We start from the raw sequence: 25519 nt of genomic DNA, 5'->3' as shown, positions 1-25519 counted from the left end.
AATTTTCTTGATATACTGAGCGAAAAAACTATAAGATAGAATCTTATATGGTCCCATTTATGAAAAATTACATATCCATATCCACCCATCTATTTTACCTGTAAGGAAACATTTTAAAGATAGAGCTATGGATTTTCCTGAAGAACTGGTTATAAGGTATGAGAAAAGGAGGAATCAAGAATGACTCCAGAGCATTTGGCTTGAATAATAAAGGATAGAGTTTTCACCAACTGAGACGGGGAGAACTGCGTGAAGTAGATTCATGTGGGAATATTAGGAATAAAGTTATAGGCATTTAAATTTCAGATACTAACATCCCAGGGGAGATATTTAATAGGCAATGATGGGTGGGTGGGTGTGGGGGTGTGTATGTGTGTGTGTGTGTGTGTGCGTGTGTCTGAAGTGGAGGACAGAGGTTTGAGCCACAGATATAAACTAGAGAATTGTCAGCACAAAGTCAAAATTACACCTCTTTGTAAGTAAACATCTGGAAGAGTATTTACCAAGATTTGACAGTGGCTGTCTATTGTTTTGAAGGAATTTTGCATCTTTCTTTATACAATTCTGTACCATATATGAATTTCTGAAATGAGTATGTGTTATTTTTATCAACATCCAAAAAAGCAGAATTAAAATACAGAAAAGAAAACCAAAGGAGGTTTGTTGTTATCAGAGTCCTTCGTTTTCTTTTGGGGTTCCCTAGGGACCTATCTGATATCCCAGTATGTATTCTCAACCCCTTGACAACTAGCTTAAGCCTAAGTTTCCTTATTCATAAGCTTAGGGAGTAAACATGAGTTAGTAGATCTCCAAACTAAATTTACATCAGCATTCCACAGGGTGCTTTAAAAAAACAGGTACCTGGGCCCCAACCCAAACTACCACTGATCTATATTTTTAACATTAGAAAATATACAATTAAATAGAAAACAATGGAAACTCATGGTATGGTATAAATGTTCTTTCATTTAACCTAAGAATGTATTCCATACCTTTGGGGTGTAATGGTTTTCAATGTAATACAATTTTAAATGTAATGTAAAAGTATAGGTTTTAAATGTAATATAAATGCCAGTTTAAAAATAATTCTTATAACAGACTTTACAAACTGATGTATATATTACACAGAATCCCAGAAACTAAATATTTGGTCTAAATAAAATGTTCCCAAATCAGAAAATATAAATCAACTAATTACCTTGCTCCATCCTTAAAAAATAATGTACTACTTTTGAATGTATGTGTACATTTTATGTAAAGAAATTACATTAAAGTGATTCATACCAAAATACTGCTTTTCTCTTGGTTATTTAAAGTGGCTCTAGGAGGAAAATAAGCAGTGGTACTTGTCGTAATATCCAAACTTTTACAAAGGTTGTCTTGGGTAGCACAATCCATCCATCCTACATTAACAAGACCATCCTAAAATGGAAAGAAACAAAAAATAGGCCATGCTGTAAATGGAAAAAAAAGTTAAAAGAATTTATCCTCTACTTAGCTAAAAACACAATTTTTCTATTATAAAATTAAAACCTTTTGTTAATAGCACCCAATAGCACTCATTAACTTGAGATAATGAGTTAAGTTTTTCCCTGATATTAAGACCTACTTTTTATAATTCTTTTTACAAATTTACAAAAAACTACATTTATAATTTTTTATAGAAAGCAAGCTGTTCAATAATCTCTTTCAGGCTAAAAAAAAATCAAACTGACCATTGTTTAAGACTTTCCATTATGACTACTCTTTCAATAATTACTACATAGTTTATTAGACATTCTCTGTGTGTGAGTCTACAATGTGCATTTAAATTAGTACCTTCCCAGTTTTCAGCTATTATGGCTGAGCTCCTTTAATGAATTTCAAAATCCTATTATGAAAAGTGTATTTTTCAGGACCTCAAGTTACTGAAAAATGTTTTTGGACTGGACAAGTTAGGAAACAAATAGAGGTGTAACATACTTTCAACTGGGATCTCAGAAAATGAGAGAGAGAGAGAGAGAGAGAGAGAGAGAATGAGAATGGGACAGAAACAGTAATTGAAATAACAGCTGAGAAGTTTCCACAACCAATAAAAGATATTAACTTATCGATTCAAGAAGTCCAATAAATTTCAAGCAGAATAAATAAGAAATTCACACTTGTGCATAATGAAACTTCAGAAAATCAAAGACAATTAAAAGCAGAAAGAATAGATCTTGATCTAGGTGGTATTAATGGGAGCATGCATATATACAAATTAAGCTGTATACTTAAAATGTATTTACTTTATTCCATGTAAGATACAATCCAAAAAAAGTAAAGAAAAAAGAAAAAAAGAAACATATAAGATTGAAATATATGACAGCAAAGTTGAAGAGGTAGTAAAAGAATTTGTGTTCTAGGGCTCTTGCCTTGTCTTGCAATATCAGGGATTGATACTATAATCTCTAGGGTATCCACCAAAAAACCAGTAAAAGAATGGGTAAATAAAGAGCTAGCAGAGAGAGGAAATGGAATTTAAAAAAAAAAAAACAAAAAGAACCCACTTGATTAATCCAAAGGAAGGGAAAAAGGGAAAAAAAGGATCACAAAATAGGTGGGACAAACAGAAAATTAATGAGGTGATGAGTAAAAAGCCAAATATATTGAGAATAATATTAAGTGTAAATGGATTAAGACCAAGAATAACAACTAGGTAAAACACAAAACCTAACTATATGTTGACTACAGGACAATACACTTTAAGTATAAGAATACAGTAAGGTTGACAGGAAAGAATGGAAAAGATATATACCATGCTGACATTAACCAAAAGAAAGCTGGTATAGCTATACTAGTATCAATTGAGATAGACGTGATGGCAAGAAGAACTACAGGAGATAAAGGTTATTTCGTCAGGTTAGAGATTCGAATCACTAAGAAGACGTAACAATTCTAAATCAGTATCCATCTAATAACAAAGGCTCAAAATATTGACAGAACTAAAGGGAAAAACTAGAAATAGCCACAACAGTGGAAGACATCAAAATATTTCTCTCAGTTATTGACAGAACAGGCAGATAGACCATAAAATTATAACAATCTAGAAGATTTGATTAACATAATTAACAAATTAGACTCAATTGATTTGACATTAATAGTAGATGTACCTGTGAACTACAGAATTCACTTTTTCAAGTACACATGAAATATTTATAAAAATTTACTGTATGTTGGGCGGGGAAGCAAGGCTCAACAACTTTCAAAAAATGCAAACTGTTCACTACCTATGGTAGAATTAAGCTAGCCATAATTAAAAAATCCCATCTATGTTTGGAAACTAAATACAGTACTAAATAAACTGTGATTCAAAGAAAGAATAAAAATGGAAGATCAAAAAATATTTTGAACTGATGATAATGAAAATACTACATATCAAAATACAGAATGTAGCTAAAGCTGTACTCACTAATTTAGTCTAAATTCATATATTAGAAAGGAAAGCCTAAAGATCAATGACCTAATCATCCATCTCAAAAATTTAGAAAAAGAATAGCAAATTATACTTTAAAAAGTAGAAGGAAGGAAATAAAGTACATAAATCAATGAAATAGAAAACAAAAGTATAATAGAAAAAAAATCAATAACGCTAAATGTTGGGACTTTGAAAAGACTTGTAAAGCTTGATAAACCTCTCTCGAGACTGACCAAGAAAAAAACAGAGATGGTACACACACCAAAAAAAAAAAATCAGAGAGTAAAAAAGAACATCAGTGCAGATCCTACAGATATTGAAAAAAAAAAATCATAGGGTATTATGCACAACTTTATACATTTAGAAATTTAGTTGAAAGGACAAAATCTTACAAAAACAGAATTTACCAAACAGAGGAAGTAGAAAATCTGAATAATCCAATATATACAAAAGGAGACTGGAGAAAAATCTTTAAATATGGATTCAAAGAAAACTCCAGGCCCAGATGGCTTCCCTGATGAATTTTACCAAAAAAAAAAAAAAAAAAAAATGAGGAAGAAATAACACCAATTATATATAAATTATTTCCAAAAAAGAGAAAAAGAGAGACGATTTTCCAACACATTTACAAGGCCAGAATATCCTTGATGTTAAAGGCATACAAAGACTTTACTGGAAAGGAAAAATACAGGCCAATTGCTCTGCCAAAGATTTAAAAAAAAAAAAAAGCTAATGCTCAGACTTCACCCTCAAATATTCTTATTTTAACTGATCTAGGGGAGACCTGGTTTGGGTTTCTTTAAAATCATTTTAAAAGCTCCTCACTTGAGTCTACTGTGCAGTCCTGAAAAACCAATGGCCTAGGTCATGGGGTGAAATAAGGAAAGGGAATGAATAAAAGTGTACTAAATGATTTTAACATCAAATAAAACAGAACTCATGTAAAAAAAATTCATAATGCACAAAGCCACCAAAGAGAAATAATGACCATGAACATATTGCCATCAATAATTTAACATCAAAATATAAGGAATAATTGACAGAAAGAAAGGAATAGATAAACCAAAATTTGTAGGTAGAAGTTTTGGCATGCCCCTCTCCTTTAGATCAAGTAATCCAAAAATAAATGATGCACATTTGAATAACATGATTAATAAATTTGATCTGATAGATTTAAAAGTTACACCTAACCTACATAGAAGATACATCATTTTCGAGCTTACATAGAACTCACAATTTTCACAACTGACAAACTGCCAGGTCACAAAGGGAGCTTCAATAGTGTTAAAGAATCAACATCGTACAGACTATATTCCCCAACCATAACATGATAAGAGCAAGTATTATAGAATACTTACAAGTGAATGACAATGAAAGCACCACATATCAAAATTTACTGAACACAGCTAATTATTAATATTTAGAAAGAAACTTATAGCTATAAATACATTTATCAGAAAATAAAAAAGATTAAAAATGAGTTAAATGTTCAAGAAACTATTTGGAATAAATTTCTAAATGTGTTTCTTTACATGGTGATATAGTTTTACAAAATGATTGATGCTTACCAACATGCCACTGAGCCTGAGTCGTGTCTGTGAAGTCAAACAATCTGGGGAGAAAAATACCTTTATGAGGCAGTTTTAGCTTTATTAAGCCTAATGAAAATATTTTTATTTCCCTTTCTCCCAAATTACCATGTTCACTCTAAGGCAATTAATTGGGCTCTGCTGATAAATATTGAAAACTTTCTACATGCGCGCACACACACACTCTCTCCCTCTCTCACACACACATTCTTTCATTCTCTCCTCTTAATTTCTCAGGATTTCTAGCTACAGAGAAAAACAGTCATTTACTCTCAAGCATCTTTTTAGGATCTCTCAAATCTCTCCTCCTATAAACAATCCCCTTTATGCAAGAGATCTCATGATTTGGGGGAAGTAAAATGTAACGGGCCTATTTGATAAAGGTATGTAAAAGATCCTAAAAATACAATAAAATCTTAAAATATCTTCCCCAGTTTTATGAAAGTTCCCTAAGTATGAACACTAGATACAATAAGATTTAGAAGAAAGGGAGCTATAGCATCACAGAACCTACAAAAATGGGTAAAAGCAATTTACCTGAGGTGAAAAATAAAAGAATGTCAAAAAGTTTAAAAAGTCATATGTAGATGAACAGATATCTGGGCATTAAGCCAAAAAGAGACAAAACCCCTTGGTGATAGACTAAGTTTAAGGCTGACTTTTGCAGCAAGGCAGTATCTTCCCAACACAGGCCTTACAGAATGGGGTGACTGGTTGATCTTAGTTAGAAGGCAATATCATCCTAACATAGCATAAATGCTGAAAGATGAAGTGTGGGGAAAAGACCCACAATGGGATTAAACATATGAAAACATATTAATAAATGAGGACATTTCATTATACTGGGACCAATTTTTAACCAATCTTAGTTTTTGAATACAGCTTACAGTTTGTGGTTTGGTATGTAAGGTACTGAATTTTTTACTAAATTTATTGAAGGAAAGGTTCATAGATAATGGCAAGCTGTCACCTTCAAATACATAATTTTGGGCTGGGCGTGGTGGCTCACGCCTGTAATCCTAGCACTCTGAGAGGCCGAGGTGGGAGGATCATTCGAGCTTAGAAGTTTGAGACCAGCCTGATCAAGAGCGAGACCCCATCTCTACTAAAAATAGAAAGAAATTGGCTGGACAACTAAAATATATATAGAAAAAATTAGCTGGGCATGGTGGCACATTCCTGTAGTCCCAGCTACTTGGGAGGCTGAGGCAGTAGGATTGCTTGAGCCCAGGAGTTTGAGGTTGCTGTGAGGTAGGCTGACGGCACTGTAGCCCAGCCAGGGCAACCCAGTGAGACCCTGCCCCAAAAAAAAAAAATTGTCAAATACATAATTTGATGCGGCAAATGTATAAATTTTTGATAAATATAAGTTTGAAGCAAAGTCCATATTTCCAAAAAATTATTATTTTGGGAGAGGTGATAGCTGTAAGCAACTAATGATTTTCCAAACTGCCAAATAGATTTGTGGCTACCTGAAAGTACAATTTATCATGAGTATATATAAACTCAAAAACTCATCCACTAAACATAAAAACATAAAAGATACATTAAAAAATTAATAATTTGATAGTCTCATATGTAAAATAATGAAAAAGGTAAATATTCATTAAGTAAAAAATAGTAATCTTGGGTATAAATTGTTGTTTCAGGTACTTAATCATCAATTATAATAGTAGCATACATAAAACTGTCACCTAAAATTTAAATGTCATGGTCTCTTCATCATAACAAAATAATAAAATTACCTCCTCCTTTGGAACAAAAAGTGATCAGCCAGCCAATACCAGCAGCAAAAGCAGTTTGTATGGCATTAACAAAATTTCCTTAAAAGAAAATAAAGCAGATTTTTGATCACTTATTCCATGATAATGGAAACAGCCTTCTAAATGATTTTCTCTTTCTAATGTTACCCTCTTCCAATTCATTCTGAGTATTACCAGTTATCTTTCTAAAAATTCTCTTGATATGTCAAATTCCTTCAATGCTGCTCCAATTTTTTCATCACATAAAACCTAAATTCATTATTTCATTAAGAAAAAAACTCAACTTGGCAAGTAAGGTCCTTTGTGATCTGAGCTTTGTTTACCCATTCAGCCAGCTATATTTCTCCCCATACCACTTGATCCAATTATCCATCTTTTTGTCAGATTCGTTAAGCACTGCCAGTTCCCCAAATACACAGTGATCTCTTAAGTTTCCCAATTTGTTTTCATGACAGGGTACGAGCTCTTTCAAGAAATATTTTCTCAACTTGGTTGTTTTGTATATTTTATGCTTCCCTAAGTTTACCTCTATTGTAATAGTTACTACATTGCATTTTAATTGTTTGCTAATGTCTTCCTCACATTTTACTACTGTAGCCCTAGTTTTTAACAGTTTCAGACACATAATTGGTATTCAATGAATGAAACGAACATCCCTTTACCACGAATACTATCATTTCAGACAGTTCAGAGTAAATAACCTAAAATCACTTAATAAATTAAAAGCCTAAGAATATAAGAGTTTTTAAACTTTAAAATTAAACTGAATAGGCATGAATTTACTGCCTAATATAGTGTACTTAGGAAAGCAGTAAAGTGCTTGTTATTACTAAATAGTTGCACTATGAAAGATGTCTTTTTACCTAGCCCCACCTCATATACATTTCCCATATCTTAATTATTTTAGTTTCTGTACAAATATCACTAGTTTGTTAAACACTTTTCAGCAGAGATCAAATGACACAATTCCATTCTAAGAAGTATGGAAAAAATACTTTAAAATTTCAATATTATGACCAAAATGTTAATACTGCCATTAAAAAACTTACAATACCAATTTCAAAGTATCCTTGAAAATTAAGAAAATCAAATTACCTGTCCATAGTTCTGTCACTGTACTTTTAACGTGCTGCATTGCAAAACTCACTAAACTCTCCTTTGATCTGTCTCCATGATATTTCACTGTAGCCTATTGATTTTTATAAAAAGAGAAATGTCTTTTACTTTTTCTTTTTAAATCTCACCAAAAATGATATCAAATACTTTTGATTTTACACTGTTTTGAATAATGCAATAAAGCTGTTTCTCAAAAGTAGTGTATTTCCAAATAATACCTTGATAATCTTGATAGTACAGAGTCTATGGAAGACATTTTAATAATATGATTTATAATAATTTTAGTTTCATCACTGGAAATGGAGGGGAAAATATCAGAGCTTTAAATTCAATGAGACAGTATCTGTAAAATACTTTGTAAACTACAAAGTACAATATGAATATTGAATAAATTATGTTCCTTAAGACAGAAACTGAAACTGGCAAACATTTAATTTTGAAATACAGCAAAGTCAAAGTAATGGCATCTAAAAATATTCATAAAATAATCCAAAATGTTCATTATTACTTGAGCTTAGTTAGATGGCACCTAAAATATGACTTCAAATCAAAACATTCTACAAATTCACACTGTGCTTTCTCTAGCATTTCACTTTTTATAAAGTTTCACAAATTTAAAAAAGTGCTAACTTTACCCCTTACCATTCCAGACCTAAAAATGAAGAGGCTGGGATAGCTGTTGACTCCTTTCATTCGGCAAAGCATTCTATCATCACCACAGTTGACAGCTCCAATTCGAAGTAATCCATCCACTTCTTTAGCAAAGTCTCTCCACTATGAGAGAAAAAAAACAGATAAGTATTTCTCCGATAAGTTCATTTTTCTTGCCTTGACTGCACTTTAAGGTATACATTTTTAAAGGAGAAAATTTTTATCAAACAAAATCATAGATATTTTAAAGTATCTGATAATTATTTCCAATAGCTCTAATTACTATTAATAGAAAAAAATTCCAACATATAAAGAAAAATGCAAAAACAGCGTATCAATCAGAAATAAAACACTAACCAGGATGTGAAAAATACGTACCGTGGGAGCTAAATCATGGCAGTGTGAACAGCCTGGAGAGTAAAAGTTTATAAACCACAGTTCTCCAGAATTAACAGCAGCATCTAAAAGTACATAAAATGGAAACAATTCAGAATTATTTACTAAAGGTTCAAGCATATTTTAGTTAAAACAATTTTTTGTTGAGAACAGAATGGAAAAAACACCACAGGGAGTCCAAATCTTTCATGTTGTCTTTATCATTTTCTGTACATTTTTTCCTATAAAAAGAAAACATTTCAAATGCCAAACCAAAAATAATTTTTTAACTCTCCTAATCCCATATTTGAATAAGAAGCAATCTTAAATGGCAAGATAAACATAGCCATGAAGGCATGAAAAGAGATGGCCCAAGAAAACAATAGCCAAACCTCATGTAAGGGTTTGTGTGAATGAGAGAAATAAAGAACAGTGACAGTGACTGAGATTTAAGTTCTATTTTCTGCAGCATAGGTTAAATAATATAGTAAGTCAATTCTGACAACTACTTCAAATTCTGAAAGAATCAAATAAGAGACCTACACGATACTTGGGATTCAATTTAATCTTAGCCCTAAATATGATCTTAATTTGGAAAATCATGTTGCTGGAAAAGTATAATAAGAACAAGGTTTTTAAAAGTTCAAAACACTAATACGTATTTGCTAAAATAATGTTAGGTCATTAAATATGAAATGTCCAATTTCAAATCAAAAGTGCAGTTTATTATATCTCAGACAAGAAGCAGTACAATTAGTCAAAGTATGCTCCTGAACTATCGACACAATTTTGCCACCTTAATGGTAGCTTGTTTATGCAAGTAGCAAAGAAGCCTGGAGAGCGAGTGGCAATGAAATTGTGAAAGGCATTTTCCACAGCTTGTTGAGAATTGAGTATTTTTCCTTGCAAGAAGTGGTCTGAAGCCTGGAAGTGGTAGTTGGTGCAAGGTCTGGTAAATACAGTGGATGACAGAGAGTTTTCAAGTTTAGCTTCTGCCATTTAAGCAGCATTGTTAGTGCAACATGTGGTGGAGCGTTGTCTTGCAAGAGGATTGGCCTGTCTCTGTTGACCAATCTCGGCTGCTTAATCACAAGCATCCTCTTCATTTCATCCAGCTGGTTGCAGCAGATATCCCCTGTAATCAACTGACGGGATTTCATGAAGCTGTAGTGGATAACACCAGTGCTGGAACACCAAACAAACACCATTAGCTTTTTTTTTTTTTGATGAATATTCAGTTTTGGACTGTGTTTCGGCAATTCATCTTTATCCAACCACTGTGGTGAACACCTGCAATTTTCAAAAAGAGTCCATTTTTCATCACATGTAACAATATGGTGTAGAAATGGTATGCCTTTATGTCATGACAGCAAAGAAAGGCAAGCTTGGAGATGATTTATCTTGTGATGCTCGTTTAATTCATTCAGAACCCATCTATCCACCTTCTTTATCTTGCCAATTTGTTTCAAATGGTCTAATATTGTTGGAATAGTAACGTCAAATCTTGCTACTAATTCACATGTTCATTCAGATGGATTCGCTTCCACTACAGCTTTCAGCTCATCATTATCCACCTTGGTCTCAGGTCACCCACATGGCTCATTTTTAAGATTAAAATCATGAGAACAAACCACTGATGTACTGGGCATTCATCAGCCACATACTTCCCAAACACTTCGTTGATACTTTGAGCTGTCTGCGCTGTATTAGTTCCACGATGGAACTCATATTAGAAAATAACACGAATTTTTGACTCATCCATGGTTTCATAAAAATTGCTCTAAAAAAAAATTTGAAAGATAATCATAAGCCAAAACATGTGTCTGAAAAACTGAGGACACACCTTCTCAATAAAAATAAAACAAGAAGCGTCAAAGTGAAATGTCAAAGATATCAACTGTCAAACTTAGTACTTAATGGAAATCAGACATTTCCTACTTAATAATCTAATAGATTTGAATACCACATAATGGCTACAAAACAGTACATTATATATTATAATCTTAAAATGATTTGGTAGAAGTAAACAAATTTTACTAATTAAAAAAATTTAACATTGCAAGCGTGTGCTCTGAAATTCAAGATAAAAAGGTGAAAGCAATGCTACTTTTGGTTGAAGAGTTTCCATATAATTCCATATCAAAATCAATCATCGGTAATTTTTAAATAAAAATTTCAGCAATCATAGTAAGATATCAAATCATACATGCTATTTTAAATATGTGCAATTAATTCAGGTCAATTAGAAACGTGCAGGACTCAATGTTCACTTACATTACAATTACAAGACAGATCTGTGGGAAAACAGTTAATCTGTACATTACAAGTGTATCATTTAGGATTTTATCAGCGGTACTTTGGCAATGTTTAGAAAATCTGGCAAACAGACCATCTATCCAGATGGTCAGAATAATTGCCACGTTGGTTTAGATCAGTGGTACCCAACAATTTTGGCACTACGGCCGGTTTCAGGGACCAGTTTCATGGAAGACAATTTTTCAATGGACCTGGGGCAGGGGTGGGGGAGACGGTTTTGGGATGATTCAAGTGCATTATATTTATGGTACACTTTATTTCTATTATTATTACATTATAATATATAATGAAATAATCATACAACTCACCACAATGCTGAATCTGTGGGAGCCCTGAGCTTGTTTTTTTGCAACTAGATGGTCCCGTTTGGGGGTGATGGGAAATAGTGACACCTGAAGAATGTTGCTTATGTCCAGTCTACTCTGTAATCTCATTTTGGTTGCTGTCATTGCAGAAAACCCTACTTCACAAAGGCAGGATGTTGGAAACAGAAACAGGCCTTTCAGTGCTCTTGTGGCAATCTCAGGATATTCTGCCTTGACTTTAATCCAGAACATAAGGAGATTTGAAGTCATCCCACACATACTTTTAAGGTCACCATCATTTGTGACCTCAAGCAGTTGATCCTCTTCTAGCATGCACAAAGTCAATTCACCGATGGGGCATGAATCCATTTCTTCCCAGTTCAGGGGTCTTTTGTGGTTGGGGAGTAATGCTCAAACTCTTGAAAGCTAAGTGATCATGCACCAGTTGGGAGAAAGAAGGCCCTGGCTCAGTCTCTTTCAAGATCTCTGCTAATGTTTGAAACATGTCAAAAATTCCAATGTTCACTCATTGCCCCCATAATTCCAGTTTGGCTTTGAATGCAGCCACTTAATCTGCTAACTTGAACACACTTGGCCATTCTCCCAGATTGAGTTTGTTGAGCAGGTTGAGTATGTCACACAAGTAAGCAAGTTTTGCAACCCATTCTATGTCACTGAAATTTGTTGCCAGTGCTGTTTTTCTAAAAGAAATCTCTGGAGTGGTCTCATAACTCGAAAACTCTGGCCAGTGATCTACCTTTAGAAAGCCATCTCGCTTCTGTGTATAACAGAAGACATGTGTGCTCTGTGTCCACCTCCTCACAGAGCTGCACGAACAGATGCGTGTTAAAGGCATGTACTTTAATGTGGTTGATAATTTCAATCACATCCTGCAAAACGTTGTTTAGTTCAGGTGACATTTTTTGGCTAGCCAGCATTTCTCTACTAATGACACAGTATGTAGACTCACATTCAGAAGCAATCTCCTAGACCCGAGTAGTGATACCAGAAAGCCGTCTACTCATGGCAGCCAGTCTGTCGTGTATATACTGACATATAATGACCGATTTAGTTTTCCTGATATGTAATCATTCAAAGACTAGAATAGTTCTATAGCTGTGGCGTTGGCTGGCAACAAAAGTGCACGTAACATACCCTCATGCACATCCTCCTGAAAAATATACTGCATAAAAACAAGCATTGTTGCCTTGTTGTCAACATCAGTAAACTCACCAACCTAGACTACATACCATAGTGACTCATTAATCCTCTGTAACAATTGTGCCTCAATATCCTCTGCTATTTCATCAATTCGTCTAGTTATGGTGCTAGCCAAAAGAGGAACACACGTGCCACCTTTTGAACTGCAGCCTCTCCTACAAGTTCACAGCAACTGTCCTTAGCAGTAGCCAGGATCAACTCTTCACCAATAATAGTAAAGGGCTTCTTAGCTTTAGCAATGCAGTTAGCCACTAAGAATGATGCTCTCAGTACAGACACATTTGATGAAGTGGTGGTCTTTAATAATTGCTTCTGTTCTTCTTGTTCATGTTTTTTCTTTTGAAAAACTCAAAAGGCTTCTTGTCTTTTAATGCAGGGTGCTTGGTCTCCATGTGGTGAAGATGTTTTGAAGGTTTCATGGCTTCATTGGAGAGCCAATTGCCACATATTATACAAAGTGGGCTTGGAGAATGTAAATCACCTGTTGCAATGAACTTGTAATTTTAGTAGGACTCTTGGTATTTTCTTTTAAATGCAGCTTTCATTTTGTTGGCAGTCTTAGAGTCTTCTGCTGTCTCATCACTGGGTCTTCCCCCCTTTTCAAAGAAGCTCTCAAGTGGCATTTGTTTTTCACTCATTTTTGCTAGGATTAGCTTATGGGCTTACTAAAACTCTGACTGAGACTAGTGCACAGTGTGGGAAAGAGGAGCAGACGAAGTGGTAAATAAAACAATTGGCAGGTCACATGCAGACCAAAGTGTCTGATTCTGACTTAGAGCCTGCCACCAGATGCAGCTTAACTGTCACTTGCCACTCACTGATAGGGTGTTGATGTGAATCTGTAAGCAACTGATTTCTTATGGTCTCTGTACAAACCTCTCTGCTAATGGTTATCTGTATTTGCAGCTGCTCCCCAGTGCTGGCACCACCACTTCAGCTGCACCTCAGATCATCAAGTCAGTAGAATCTCATAAGGAGAGCGCAACCTAGATCCCTTGCATGTGCAGTTTACAGCAGGGTTCAAGCTATGAGAATCTAATGTCACTGCTGATCGGACAGAAGGTGTAGCTCAGGCAGTAAGCAAGTGATGGGGGGCAGCTGTAAATACAGATGAAGCTTCGCTAACTTGCCTGCCACTCACGTCATGCTGTGCGACCCCATTCCTATTGGTCTGCGGCCTGGGGGTTGGAGACCGCAGGTTTAGATCACCAACTGGTACAAATTGAGGTAAAAATCTTAACAATTAATGCATATTTTAATACAAAAAGGGAATATCTTATCAGCTATCGATAAGTAATGAGGTGGTTATTTACATATAAAAAGAGAACACAATAATTAGACAAGGTGTTACTGTTCAAATGTCTTAAACAAAAAGATGATTAAAACCAATCTGAATGGCATTTGACACAAAACCCTGTTTACTATGAGAACACCTCCCATCTTGGCACAGGTATACCTCGGAGGTATTGTGGGTTCAGCTCCAGACTACAGTTATAAAGCAAATATCACAATAAAGTCGCACAAATTTTTTGGTTTCTCAGTGCATATAAAATTTATGTTTACACTATATTGTAATCTATTAGCTGTGCAATAATATTATATCTAAAAAGACAGTGTACATACCTTAAAAGTATTTTATTGTAAAAAATGATAATGATCATTTGAGCCTTTCAGCAAGTTATTATCTTTTTGCTGGTGGAAGGTCTTGCCTGTATGTTGATGGATCAGGGTGGTGGTTGCTGACAGTTGGGATGGGGCTGTGGCAATTTCTTAAAATAAGACAACGATGAAGTTGAACACACTGATTGACTTTTCCTTTAATAGAAGATTTCTCTATACCATATGATGCTGTTTGATAGCATTTGATCCACAGAACTTCTTTAAAAACTGAAGTCAATCCTCTCAAACTCTGCTGATGCTTTATCAACTAAGTTTATGTACTATTTTAAATCCTTTCTTGTCATTTCAACAATGTTCACAGTATCTTCAACAGGAGTAGATTCCATTTCAGGAAACCACTATCTTTGGTCATCTATAAGAAGCAACTCCTTATCTGTTGAAGTTTTACCATGAGATAGCAGCAATTCAGTCACACCTTCAGGCTCCAATTCTAATTCTAGTTCTCTTGCTATTTCTATCACATCAACAGTTACTTCTTTCACCAAAGTCTTGAAGCCCTCAAAGTCATCGATGAAGGTTGGAATCAGCATCTTCCTGTTGATGTTGATATTTTGACTTTGATGAATCATGAATGCCCTTAATGGCACCTACAAGGATGAATCCTTTCCAAAAGGTTTTCAATTTAATTTGCCCAGATCTATCCAAGGAATCACTATCTATGGCAGCTATAGCCTTATAAAATGTATTTTTTAAAAAGATTTGAAAGTTCAAAGTCAAAATTACTCCTCATTCATAGGTTGCAGAATGGATATTGTCAGCAGGTATGAAAATAACATTAATCTCCTTCTACATCTCTATTAGAGCTCTTGGGTGACTAGGTACATAGTCAATGAGCAATAATATTTTCAAAACAATTTTTTTTTCTGAGTAGGAGGTCTCAGCAGTGGGCTTACGATATTTAGTAAATCTTGCTGTAAACAGATGTACAGTCATCCAGGCTTTGTTGTTCCATTTATAGAGCACGGGAAGAGTAGATTTAGCATAACTTTTAAGGGCTCTAGGATTTTCAGAATGGCAAATGAGCACTGGCCTCAACTTAAAGTCATCAGCTGCACTGGCTTCTAACAAGACAGTCAGCCTATCCTTTGAAGCTTTGAAGCTAGACTTTGACTTCTCTTTTCTAGATATGAAAGTCCTAAATAGCATCTTTTTCCAATAGAAGGCTATTTCATCTACATTGAAAATTTGTTTAGTGTAGATATCTTTATCAATGATCTTAGCTAGATCTTCTGGATAACTTGCCGCAGCTTCTAAAATAGCACTTGCTGCTTCACTATGCACTTTTATGTTATGAAGATGGGTTATTTCCTTCATGCTCATAAAGCAACCTCTGCTAGTCTCCAACTTTTCTTCTGCAGCTTTCTCACCTTTCTCAGTCTTCATAAAATTGAACAGAGCTACGGCCTTTCTCTGGATTAGTCTTTGGCTTAAGGAAATATTGTGGCTGCCTTGATCTTCTACCCAGACCACTGAAACCTTTTCCATATCAGCAATATGGCTGTTTTGCTTTTTTATCATTAGTATGTTCACTGAAGCTGCACTTTTAATTTCCTTCAAGAACTTTTCCTTTGCATTCACAACTTGGTTATTTGGCATAAGAGGCCTACCTTTCAGCCTATCTTGGGTTTCTACATGCCTTCCTTACTAACCTTAAATAATTTCTAGCTTTCAATTTAAAGTGAGAGATATGCAACTGTTCCTTTCACTTGAACACTTAGAGGCTATGTAGGGTTATTAGTTGACCCAATTTTAATATTGTTGTGTCTCAGGGAATAGGTAGGCCCGAGGAAGGGGAGAGAAACAGGGAAAGGCCAGGTGGTAGAGCAGTCAGAATACACACAACATTTATCAATTAAGTTTGCCATCTTATAGGCAGAGTTCATGGTGCCACCCAAACAATTACCATAGTAATATCAAAGATCACTGATTGCAGATGACCATAACAGACATAATAATGAAAAAGTCTGAAATATTGTGAAGAATTACCAAAATGTGACAGAGACATGAAATGAGCATATGCTGTTGGAAAAATGGCACTGGGAGACTTGCTTGATGAAAAGTTGTCACAACCTTCAATTTGTAAAAAAGCAACAGTATCTGTGAAGTGCAGTACAGCAAAGTGCAATAAAATGATGTATGTCTGTATTTTGTTTTCATAGAGCACTTCTAACGTATTTGCTCCATTCCCATTGATTGCTGAATAATAAGTTTAAAAATATTTTTAATATTGTATTATCACAGCTCAATGGGATGTTCTGCATAATTCAGTGTCTACCCAAAACAGAATGAGTGTATTTCAAAATGCAATTTTCACCTCTGAAACTACACTACAGCTCATGTTTGTTAATGTATGTACAACTACAGCTATTAGTACAGGAAAATGTAAGAAAAGGCAGAAGTGTTTTGAGTTCTTCTTTCTCAAGCTGTCTTCGAAAGCATTCCTGTGTTATGCAGAGTCTATTAAGAATGACTTGTATACATGTGGGATGTCTGCTACTTTTGCAAATAATATCTAGAACTTGTTTATAATAATTGATCTACTACTGCATTGTGACATATAAAAGGACAATTTGTACCATGTTTAACATAAAGGATGAGAACGTTTTTAAAGCTCCGAAAGTGGAGTTTATGAATCACATTTTCTCTTTTGTACTGAAGTTCATCATTTTGGAGTTTCACTCCTGGTAAAAGTGAACTATATAATTTAGACTAACTCTCCAATACAAACAACTAGAAAACTGGACAAAATATAAAAGACCTCTGTTGAAAGCATCAAAGAGTTAATGCAGTGAAGCATTAGGAAGCCAAAGAGGGAGGAGGTAGAAATTTAAGAGCCAATGTTTGCCACTTCTAGAAGAGGTAGTTGAAAAGCAAGAAACTGAGCAGAGCTTTCAATAGATTCATGAAGCTAGAGGGACAAAAAAGGAGTTCAGGGCACATCTAAAAAAGGGTTCTGTAAATAAAGATGAATTGGAAAGTGATCCATCCTCTCAAGATCCAAAGCTCAGCTTTGGAATCATTTCAATCTTTGTTTGGATAAAGTGCATCTGAGATTGTTACTGACTCTAGCTAGAAGAAAACATAACTCCTTGCTGGAAGAAGAGAACACACACAACTTTAAAATAACTCTATAATTATTTATATAATCATTTCTACAGAAGACAAGACTAAGTAACTCAAACCAATACAAACAACTGGTAATAGAAAGAGATCCACGACCAAGCAGGTTAATAGAATATTTACATAACTACAAATTGATACTGTTTGCCATTTTCCTTCTCCTTCTTCAACTAAAACTTCAGGATCATCTTGTCTTAGCCTAGTAATATGAAGAGTAATATTAGAGATGAGACAGAACAGTGGCAAATAGGTATTAAACCTATCGATATTAGTTAATTATCTCTGAATTATCTCTAAAGTTTTGTGGATATAATTTATCTTAAACTACCATTTTGGGTTCTATATGAACGATTAGCAGTTCTTAATCTTTTCTGCACAGGACATCTGAAAAAGTTTGCACCCATATACAATATAACTATCAGTAATGTCTTATTCTAGGTGGACTCATGGGTTAGTCAGTGTGCAGGTTTTGTTTGGTTCCTCTAGTTCTATTTATAATTCCAATGATTTCTGCCCCATGGGTCCATGAAATATTCACTGATGTATTAGGAGATGGGAGACAATAACAACCATACAGGAAAAGCTATAGGTTCATGTAACTCATGGAGTAAAGTTATGATTCCACCAGCTTGTGACATGGGCATTAGTTCTATCTACCAACAGTCTAAATGAATCAAATTTTCTTCTGTTTCCTTAACTAGGGAAGATATATTTTCTATTCACCTAGAACTTGCTTAAGTGTTCACATACAAGACTTCTAACAAAGTAATAGAAAGAGACCCACAACCAAGCAGGCTAATGAAATATTTACATATTGAACAGCTATTCTGCATGCCTGAGCTCACCAACATGATGTAGAAAGTAAGAATATAATGCAACCCTTACTTAGAAGCAACAAACTATACAAGATCAAGTGGCTGCAATAAATCTTTAATGGTGCTAATACATGAAAAATATTTTTACATACATATATTGCAACTGATGTGCTATTTTAGTTTTTGAAATAAGACTGTAACAGAGCAAAATACAACTGAAATTTGATTTGACATATAAATTTGCTTTCAAGTGGAAAAGAAAGAATAAACCTATTTTATTATCACTGTACAAAGGCTGAAAGCGTAAGAATCTAAGCTAGTATTTATAATTTTCTAAAATGCAATGGAAAATGCAGAACTGTATTTTTACATCCATTTTCATGCAAGTCACAGATCAAATAAAATCCGCTTCCAAAATAGCCAGCCACATCCTTATTCAAAACTTTGAAATCAAAAAGCTCTGAAATTAGAAGTTTTTTTGCAAGTTTATAGCAAGCTCACTTGGCATCCAAAGCTGAACAAATATGGCGCTATGTGTTATTTTTACTTCTTTTAATTGGTATACATACTTACACGTTTTGCTGCAGAAATATTAATGTTTTTATTGTGGTATACTTCCCCACATTCTTCTAGCAATATTAATTAATATACAGTATGCGATACATGTCTAAAATCCAAACAATTTCTAAATCCAAACACATTTACCCCCAAGAGTTTTGGATGAGACTGGACTTGTAAAAAGAAAATCATATGCCCACAAACTTACCAAATTCTCTTCTTTCCAATGTTATGATTTCAGGATCATCATCATAAATACCTAATTTTAAAAGTACGTAAAAATTATAAAAATTACACCATAAATATAAATTACCACATGAAAATATACTACTCATTTTTGTTTTAATCAAAAAATCAGCTTATACTAAATGCCAAACTTGAAGAATATGCAACAAACTAAGAAAAAAAAAAAAGTAAATAATACTACTGGTGATATATTTAAAGAGTGATCTAAAGATATTAGAATCCTGATACGGACTATTATAGGTGTGGGAGGATTTATAATATTCACGTAATTTCATCTCCACAAAAAATTTCTACTATACGTTTTTAAACTTTTTATTCAAAAATAATTATAGACTCAAGAAGTTGCAAAAATGGTACAGATTCTCATGTACCCTTCACCCAGCTTCCCCTTATAGTGACATGTTATGTAGCTATAGTATAATATCAAAACCAGGGAATTGAGAGTGGTACATTGTTAACTAGACTGTAGACCTCATCCAATTTTCAGATTATATGGTTTTTAATAAGTAGTATCACTTTAAAATACCTTCTGCTAAAAATCTTAAAATTAGAATATTTGCAGAGGTTGAAACATTCAGTAAATATAAATTTTGCTTACAATAATTAAGACCAACCTGAGAAAGTTTCTCATTATTATACAAAATATCAAAATAATATTAATTTAGATGGCTATAGACCAGAGGTCAGCAAACTTTTTCTGTAGAGGCTATTAGTAAATATTTAGGCTTTGTAGGATGTATGGTTTCTGTCACAACCACTCAAATCTGCTAAGTGTGAAAGAAGTCATAGATAATATGTAAACAAATGAGCATAACTGTATTCCAATAAAACTTTATTTATAAAAGCTGAGTGGCAAGCCAGATTTGGCCTATAAAATGTAGTTTGCCAACTCTAAATACAGACTATGAAGCTGTTGGGAAAATACTTGACAATACTACTTTGAAAAGAAAAATCAGTCTTGAGAAGCAAACCCTACAGATAAAAATTTAAAATATTTTATTTAGTCTAATATAAAAGCATACCTCAGTTTCTAGCTGGCATCTGCAGCTAGTTAATGACTAGGAGAAATATGGTTTCTCTGAATTCACCTTCCTGCCTTGATATTTTTTACTTTCCCTCTCCCTTGGTTCTTTTAACTTGTTTCCTCCTTCTGCTCTGGCCTTATTTCTTTCTTATTTCTGCCAACAGCTTAAAACATTATCAATAAGAGTTCTATATGAGAAGGATGGCATTTCTACTGAAGTGACCACTATTAAAGGAAAGTTTAGCCTTTCTTGGAAAATATGATGCTCTAAAAAATACTGAAAGAAATTAATATTAATTCAATATTAGCAATATTGAAAGAAATATTTAATAACTTCCAATGGTAACATATATAGTCATTCATCACCTAATGATGGGGATATGTTCTGAGAAATGTGTTGTTAGGCAATTTTGTTGTGTTTACATCACAGGGTGTACATACATAAACCTAGATGGTATAGCCTACTACACACCTAGGCTATGTGGTATAGCCTATTGCTCCAAGGCTACAAACCTGCACAGCATTCTACTGGACTGAATACTGTAGGCAACTGTAACACAATGCTAAGTATCTGTGTATCTAAACATAGAAAAGGTACAGTAAAAATGCTATAATCTTATGGGACCACTGTTATATATGTATATGTGGTCTGCTGTTGACTGAAATGTTGATACACAGGCCTTGACTGTGTATTTTTTTATTAAATAGTAATCCTTATTTTAAAAGTATTTGACAAGATCTGACCAATACACTTTTATATCTATTCAGATAATCTCTATATACCAACTTATTTTCCTTTTGAATTTCATTCCCATGGCAAATTTAAAAAAGCTAGTCAAAATGACACATATTAAATCCATAAGTGGTGAAACAAAATTAACTTTTCTTTTACTCAGATAAAAAGCAATTTCATAAGAAGTGTCCTAACAGCTTACCAAAATCGTAACGATAATAGTTCCAGCTTTCATACTGGCCTCCTTGATTATCCTCAAGTCCCTTTTCTCCATATTTGTCATACTTTTTTCGTAGATCTTCATCTTTGAGTACTTCATATGCTCTATTTATTTTTAAAAAATCACCATGTGCATTTGGGTTATTCTGTTAAAAATTATTAGATATAATACAGTTATTTCAAATACACAATCCAAGTCTCTTTGGAACCTTTATGTAGAATCCAGAAATTTCTGGGAGACTAGATACCAACAGAAGGAGGGGTACTATAATATAATATCAGCTATCATAGGTTGAAATAAAGAAGTATTTTCTAAGGAACTACAATCTTCAAAAAAAAAAATGAGAAAAATAACAGAAATAAGAACTGACTCTTCAAAAGGTTGACAGATAATGATCATACAACATAAGTCACTCCTTCTAAGAAACGCGCTGAGAAAAAACTGATAAACCCTTTGAAACTCTTAATTTTGTCAATAATATTTGCTACTCCTAAAACAATTATGAATAGATACGTAGGCTATTTTTCTATTTGAAGTAAAATCAGCATATTAACTAAAAAAAACCATGTGCCCCAATCTACTACCAGATAATTAAATAAGAACGCACAGCAGAGTAACAATCCAAAATTGGATTGGAAAAGTTTCTCCCTTGTTATTTTTTTTTTTTTGGAGACAGAGTGTCCCTTTGTTGCCCCAGCTGGAGTGCAGTGGTGTCATCACAGCTCACTGCAACCTCAAACTCCTGGCCTCAAGCAATCCTCCTGCCTCAGCCTCCTGAGCAGCTGGGACTACAGGCACATGCCACCATGCCAGCTAATTTTTCTATTTTTAGTAGAGATGGGGTCTTGCTCTTGCTCAGGCTGGTCTTGAACTCCTGAGCTCAAGCAATCCTTCCACCATAGCCTCCCAGAGTGTTAGGATTACAGGTGTGAGCCACCAAACCTGGCCTCCCTTCTTTGTTATTATGTTTCATAGAATTGGTTTTTGAAGAATGCTTTCATTTCAATAATACTTGGATGTAAATCCACCATCTTTTACAACTTAAAAATATTTTAAAATTTTAAAGAAAAATTTGAAAAAAATTCTAAATACAACAGAATGTAGATGTCAAGGAAAGATAATAAGAGTTTTAAAGAAATGTTGTTTCTATCGCTCAGCTTCACACAATTGAAATAAAATAATCCTATTTTAAAAATTCTACCTAGAAAGAGAAAATTATAACTTAACCATGTCATTCTCCTTGTTAATGCTGGCCAAATCTCATTAAAAAAGAATTTGGTAAATTATAAAAATACCATAAAAATTAAAACTAGTTTTGAAAGATAACAGTATTTAACGCTGTTATCGTTCAAATATTTATGATTGGAATTATACTCAGCTGCTCTCAAGTTTTAATTTATAACTAATTCTGGTCTGTGGACTTGTATATGGAAAAAATAGTAAAAGCATACTACTATTAGCTATTACTGCCATTCTTAGTATGTTGTACTCTCTGAGTTTTAAAGCAATATTTTTTTCTCCTATTGTCCTAAAATACTTAATCTTAACCTACTTTACTAAGAAAACTACTTCAACTACTTCACAGATATTATTGTTTTTGGGGGGATTAATGTCTTTAATAGAACTGCTGGAAATTAGTTTACAAATTAAGAGGATACTATATTTTTGGTATTGATAATCCTTCACACTGTATTCTAAACCAAAACATTTTGCTTCTTCTGTTTCTAGCATACAAAGTGAATTGTAATTTTGACATGTGGTTGTTCTTAATCATTTTGAACACTTACCTAAAATAATTTAAATATCAAAACATACCAAAATGCAATCAGATATTTTTAAAAACAAATTTTTACCTACCGGGTTTTTATCAGGATGTAACTTCAATGCCAATTTCTTGAAAGCTTGTCTTATTTCTCTACTGCTTGCAGTTTTAGATACTCCAAGTAAACTGTAAAAATCCTGATCTGTGCCCACTAAAATGGCCATATACACTATTAGAAAACAGAGAATGATCCTTTTCAAGTCTCTGATATAGTCATTTTTGTTCAACCAGACTCCCATTCTTTTTCTTATACAAGTTCTGGTTCAAGTGAACATTAGGATACACTGCTCATTCCAGTGGATATAATATGTGAATTTGAGAATTTCTGTCCACATTACTTCAAGGGTGAATCAAGCATCACAAAATTGTCTCCAAAAATGTTAATCTAAAGAGAGAAAACCTGGCAGTTAAAATATATTTCAAACTAAACGATAATGACACAGTTTATCAAATAACATGGTCAGCGATGCAATCTCCATTAAATGGCAGATCAGTGGGAATGCAGGCTCTATTCTTTGGGGGCCCCCTTCACTGCTTCCATATCCAGGTAGCCAGATTTGTGAAATCACTCAAGATAGCAGATAAAAGGTAGTGATGGTCGTAGCTAGCTAGAATGCTTACATACATATTCAGCAACTTATACAATGAGAAAAGGTCTCTAATCAGTATCAGAACACAAGGATGGGAATAACTTATATTTCCTTCCTCTTTCTACCCAGTTTTAGCGTTGTCCTTTTTAACACTTACTTTTTAGCTACTTTACCCTCTCAGGCTTCAGTTTTCATTTCAATCAGACTTCACTTGTAGGAAATGTGCTTTGGTGGGACTAGAAAGAAGCTTAGCGTCCTTATAAAGGATCTTTACTTTCCATATAACCTTGCCAAAAATGGCAGTGAATTATATTGTTATGATAGACAACCTACACAGCAGTCCATCTTTTTCCCTGAATTCTCTCAGAAGGTGCTTAAGTTGAATTTAAGTAGAGAATAATAGTAGAATAATAATTGTAAGTTAACAGTGTAATTTTACTGCAAAGTTCATGCTTGGTATAAACAGAAATAGGAAAAGAAACAGAAAAGAAAATGGTTATTAAACATGCTCACTTACGCAGGGTAAAAACAATCATTACTTCAACATACCACATTTAAACTCGTGTATTTTAGTTTCAAAGATATCATAATGCTTGGAAGTCTAACTTTCACAGCCCCCTCAGTTTCTCCTTTCTTCATTTAATCCTAAATGTCTATTTAAAAAAAATTTCTCCTTACCTGTAAATGGTCTTCAGCTCATTTCTAATACCTCCTTTTCATCCCACAAAAGTACACCTTTGTAAAATATAATGATGGAGATTAACAAATATCCAGACTAGAAAACAAGCATAAGAAAAAAAAGAGAACATATTCTCTATCACTACTCTGGGATAAGATGTTCCTTGCCTAGGGGTTGTTCAGTCAGCGTGGGTGTGGCTGAATTGCCCCGGGCCCTGAGCTGCGGGACAGGTGGAAGCTGCAGGTAAATGCAAGGCGAAAGGTTTCGTGTTTCATCACTCCAGAGTGGGATGGGGGAGAAGGGAAAGATGGAGACACCGGGGAATGGGACTGTCAAGTGTTGCTGGTGTCTGAAGTCTCAGGCCGGACTAAGGAAGAAGGGAGCCTGAGTAACTGAAGGGGAACCGCTGAGAGGAAGGGTGGTAAGGAGGAAGATGACGGGGAGTGAGAACACAATATACTGGTCTTAGGAGCGCAGAGGAGGGGAGGTCCAGGCGCGCAGACGCTTCTCCCTGCCCTTCCCGGAGGGCCCAGGCCACCGCCCGCTACGGCAAAGCCGTGGCTGGCCCCCGGCCCATGCCCACCTTGGTGTCGCGGAGTCGCTTCCTGCAGCTACTCCCCCATCCTCGAGCCCCGGCGGCAGACCCAGCCTGTCCGACCCCAAGCTGTGAGTGCGGGACGGAAACACGCACTCCGCAACAGCCGGGCCGCCTCGCGCGGGATGGGGGAGGACCAGCCGCACCGGCAGTGTTAAACGCGCGGCCGGCCCCGGTAGCCTCCTCGCGCGTCGGTCTCCACGGCGAGCCGGGGCGGGGCCTGGCGCGGGGCATTGTGGGAAAGGCGTGGAGACCGCGGCCTAGGAGACCTGCTGCAAGCCTGCCGGGCGCGGCAGCGGCGGCGGCGGCGGGTGAGGAGAGTGGTGTAGGTTTAGGTTGACGTGGCCATCTGCGCGGGATCCGAATCCGGCTCCAACCCGGAGCTGAGGGACGTCCTGTGACCAGTGCTGCCCGCGCCAGCCGCGGGCAGGAACGACCGACAACGAGGCCCGCCCCTTCCTGGTTCCGTTGCCAGGGTGACGGGGAAATCCGGAGGGCGGATTTGGCGAGCGATTTCGCCTTGGCTGTTCTTTTGAAGGGGAAGACGGGGCTGTAGAGGATTTTTGTGGTTGATATGTGGGTGAGGCCGAAAGGGGAAATTTGGCGGAAAAAGGAGAGCTTGCCTGATGTGATGTTGATTTAGGCAGTAGGAAACTTGGACGAAA

At 35.1% G+C, this 25519-nt stretch overlaps 1 protein-coding gene across 1 annotated transcript in view; it reads right to left on the bottom strand.

The window, feature by feature from the left end:
• The window catches only part of DNAJC10 (DnaJ (Hsp40) homolog, subfamily C, member 10), a 61195-nt gene extending 36104 nt beyond the window's left edge, over positions 1-25091 (bottom strand). The window contains exons 1-11 of the mRNA XM_012651141.1: positions 24843-25091; positions 24259-24315; positions 23026-23375; positions 21151-21313; positions 19154-19204; positions 8934-9016; positions 8547-8678; positions 7884-7977; positions 6771-6848; positions 5005-5048; positions 1285-1422 (exon numbers count right to left, since the gene is read on the bottom strand). Coding sequence (XP_012506595.1) covers positions 1285-1422; positions 5005-5048; positions 6771-6848; positions 7884-7977; positions 8547-8678; positions 8934-9016; positions 19154-19204; positions 21151-21313; positions 23026-23229 — 987 coding nt within the window. The 5' untranslated portion in view covers positions 23230-23375; positions 24259-24315; positions 24843-25091. The remainder of the gene's footprint in view (positions 1-1284; positions 1423-5004; positions 5049-6770; positions 6849-7883; positions 7978-8546; positions 8679-8933; positions 9017-19153; positions 19205-21150; positions 21314-23025; positions 23376-24258; positions 24316-24842) is intronic.
• Positions 25092-25519: the final 428 nt, after the last annotated feature.

The sequence above is a fragment of the Propithecus coquereli genome, unplaced genomic scaffold, assembly GCF_000956105.1.
Source record: "Propithecus coquereli isolate 6110/MARCELLA unplaced genomic scaffold, Pcoq_1.0 Scaffold35, whole genome shotgun sequence".
In the NCBI taxonomy this organism is placed as follows: domain Eukaryota; kingdom Metazoa; phylum Chordata; class Mammalia; order Primates; family Indriidae; genus Propithecus; species Propithecus coquereli.
This window is presented reverse-complemented; position numbering and strand designations above follow the sequence as displayed.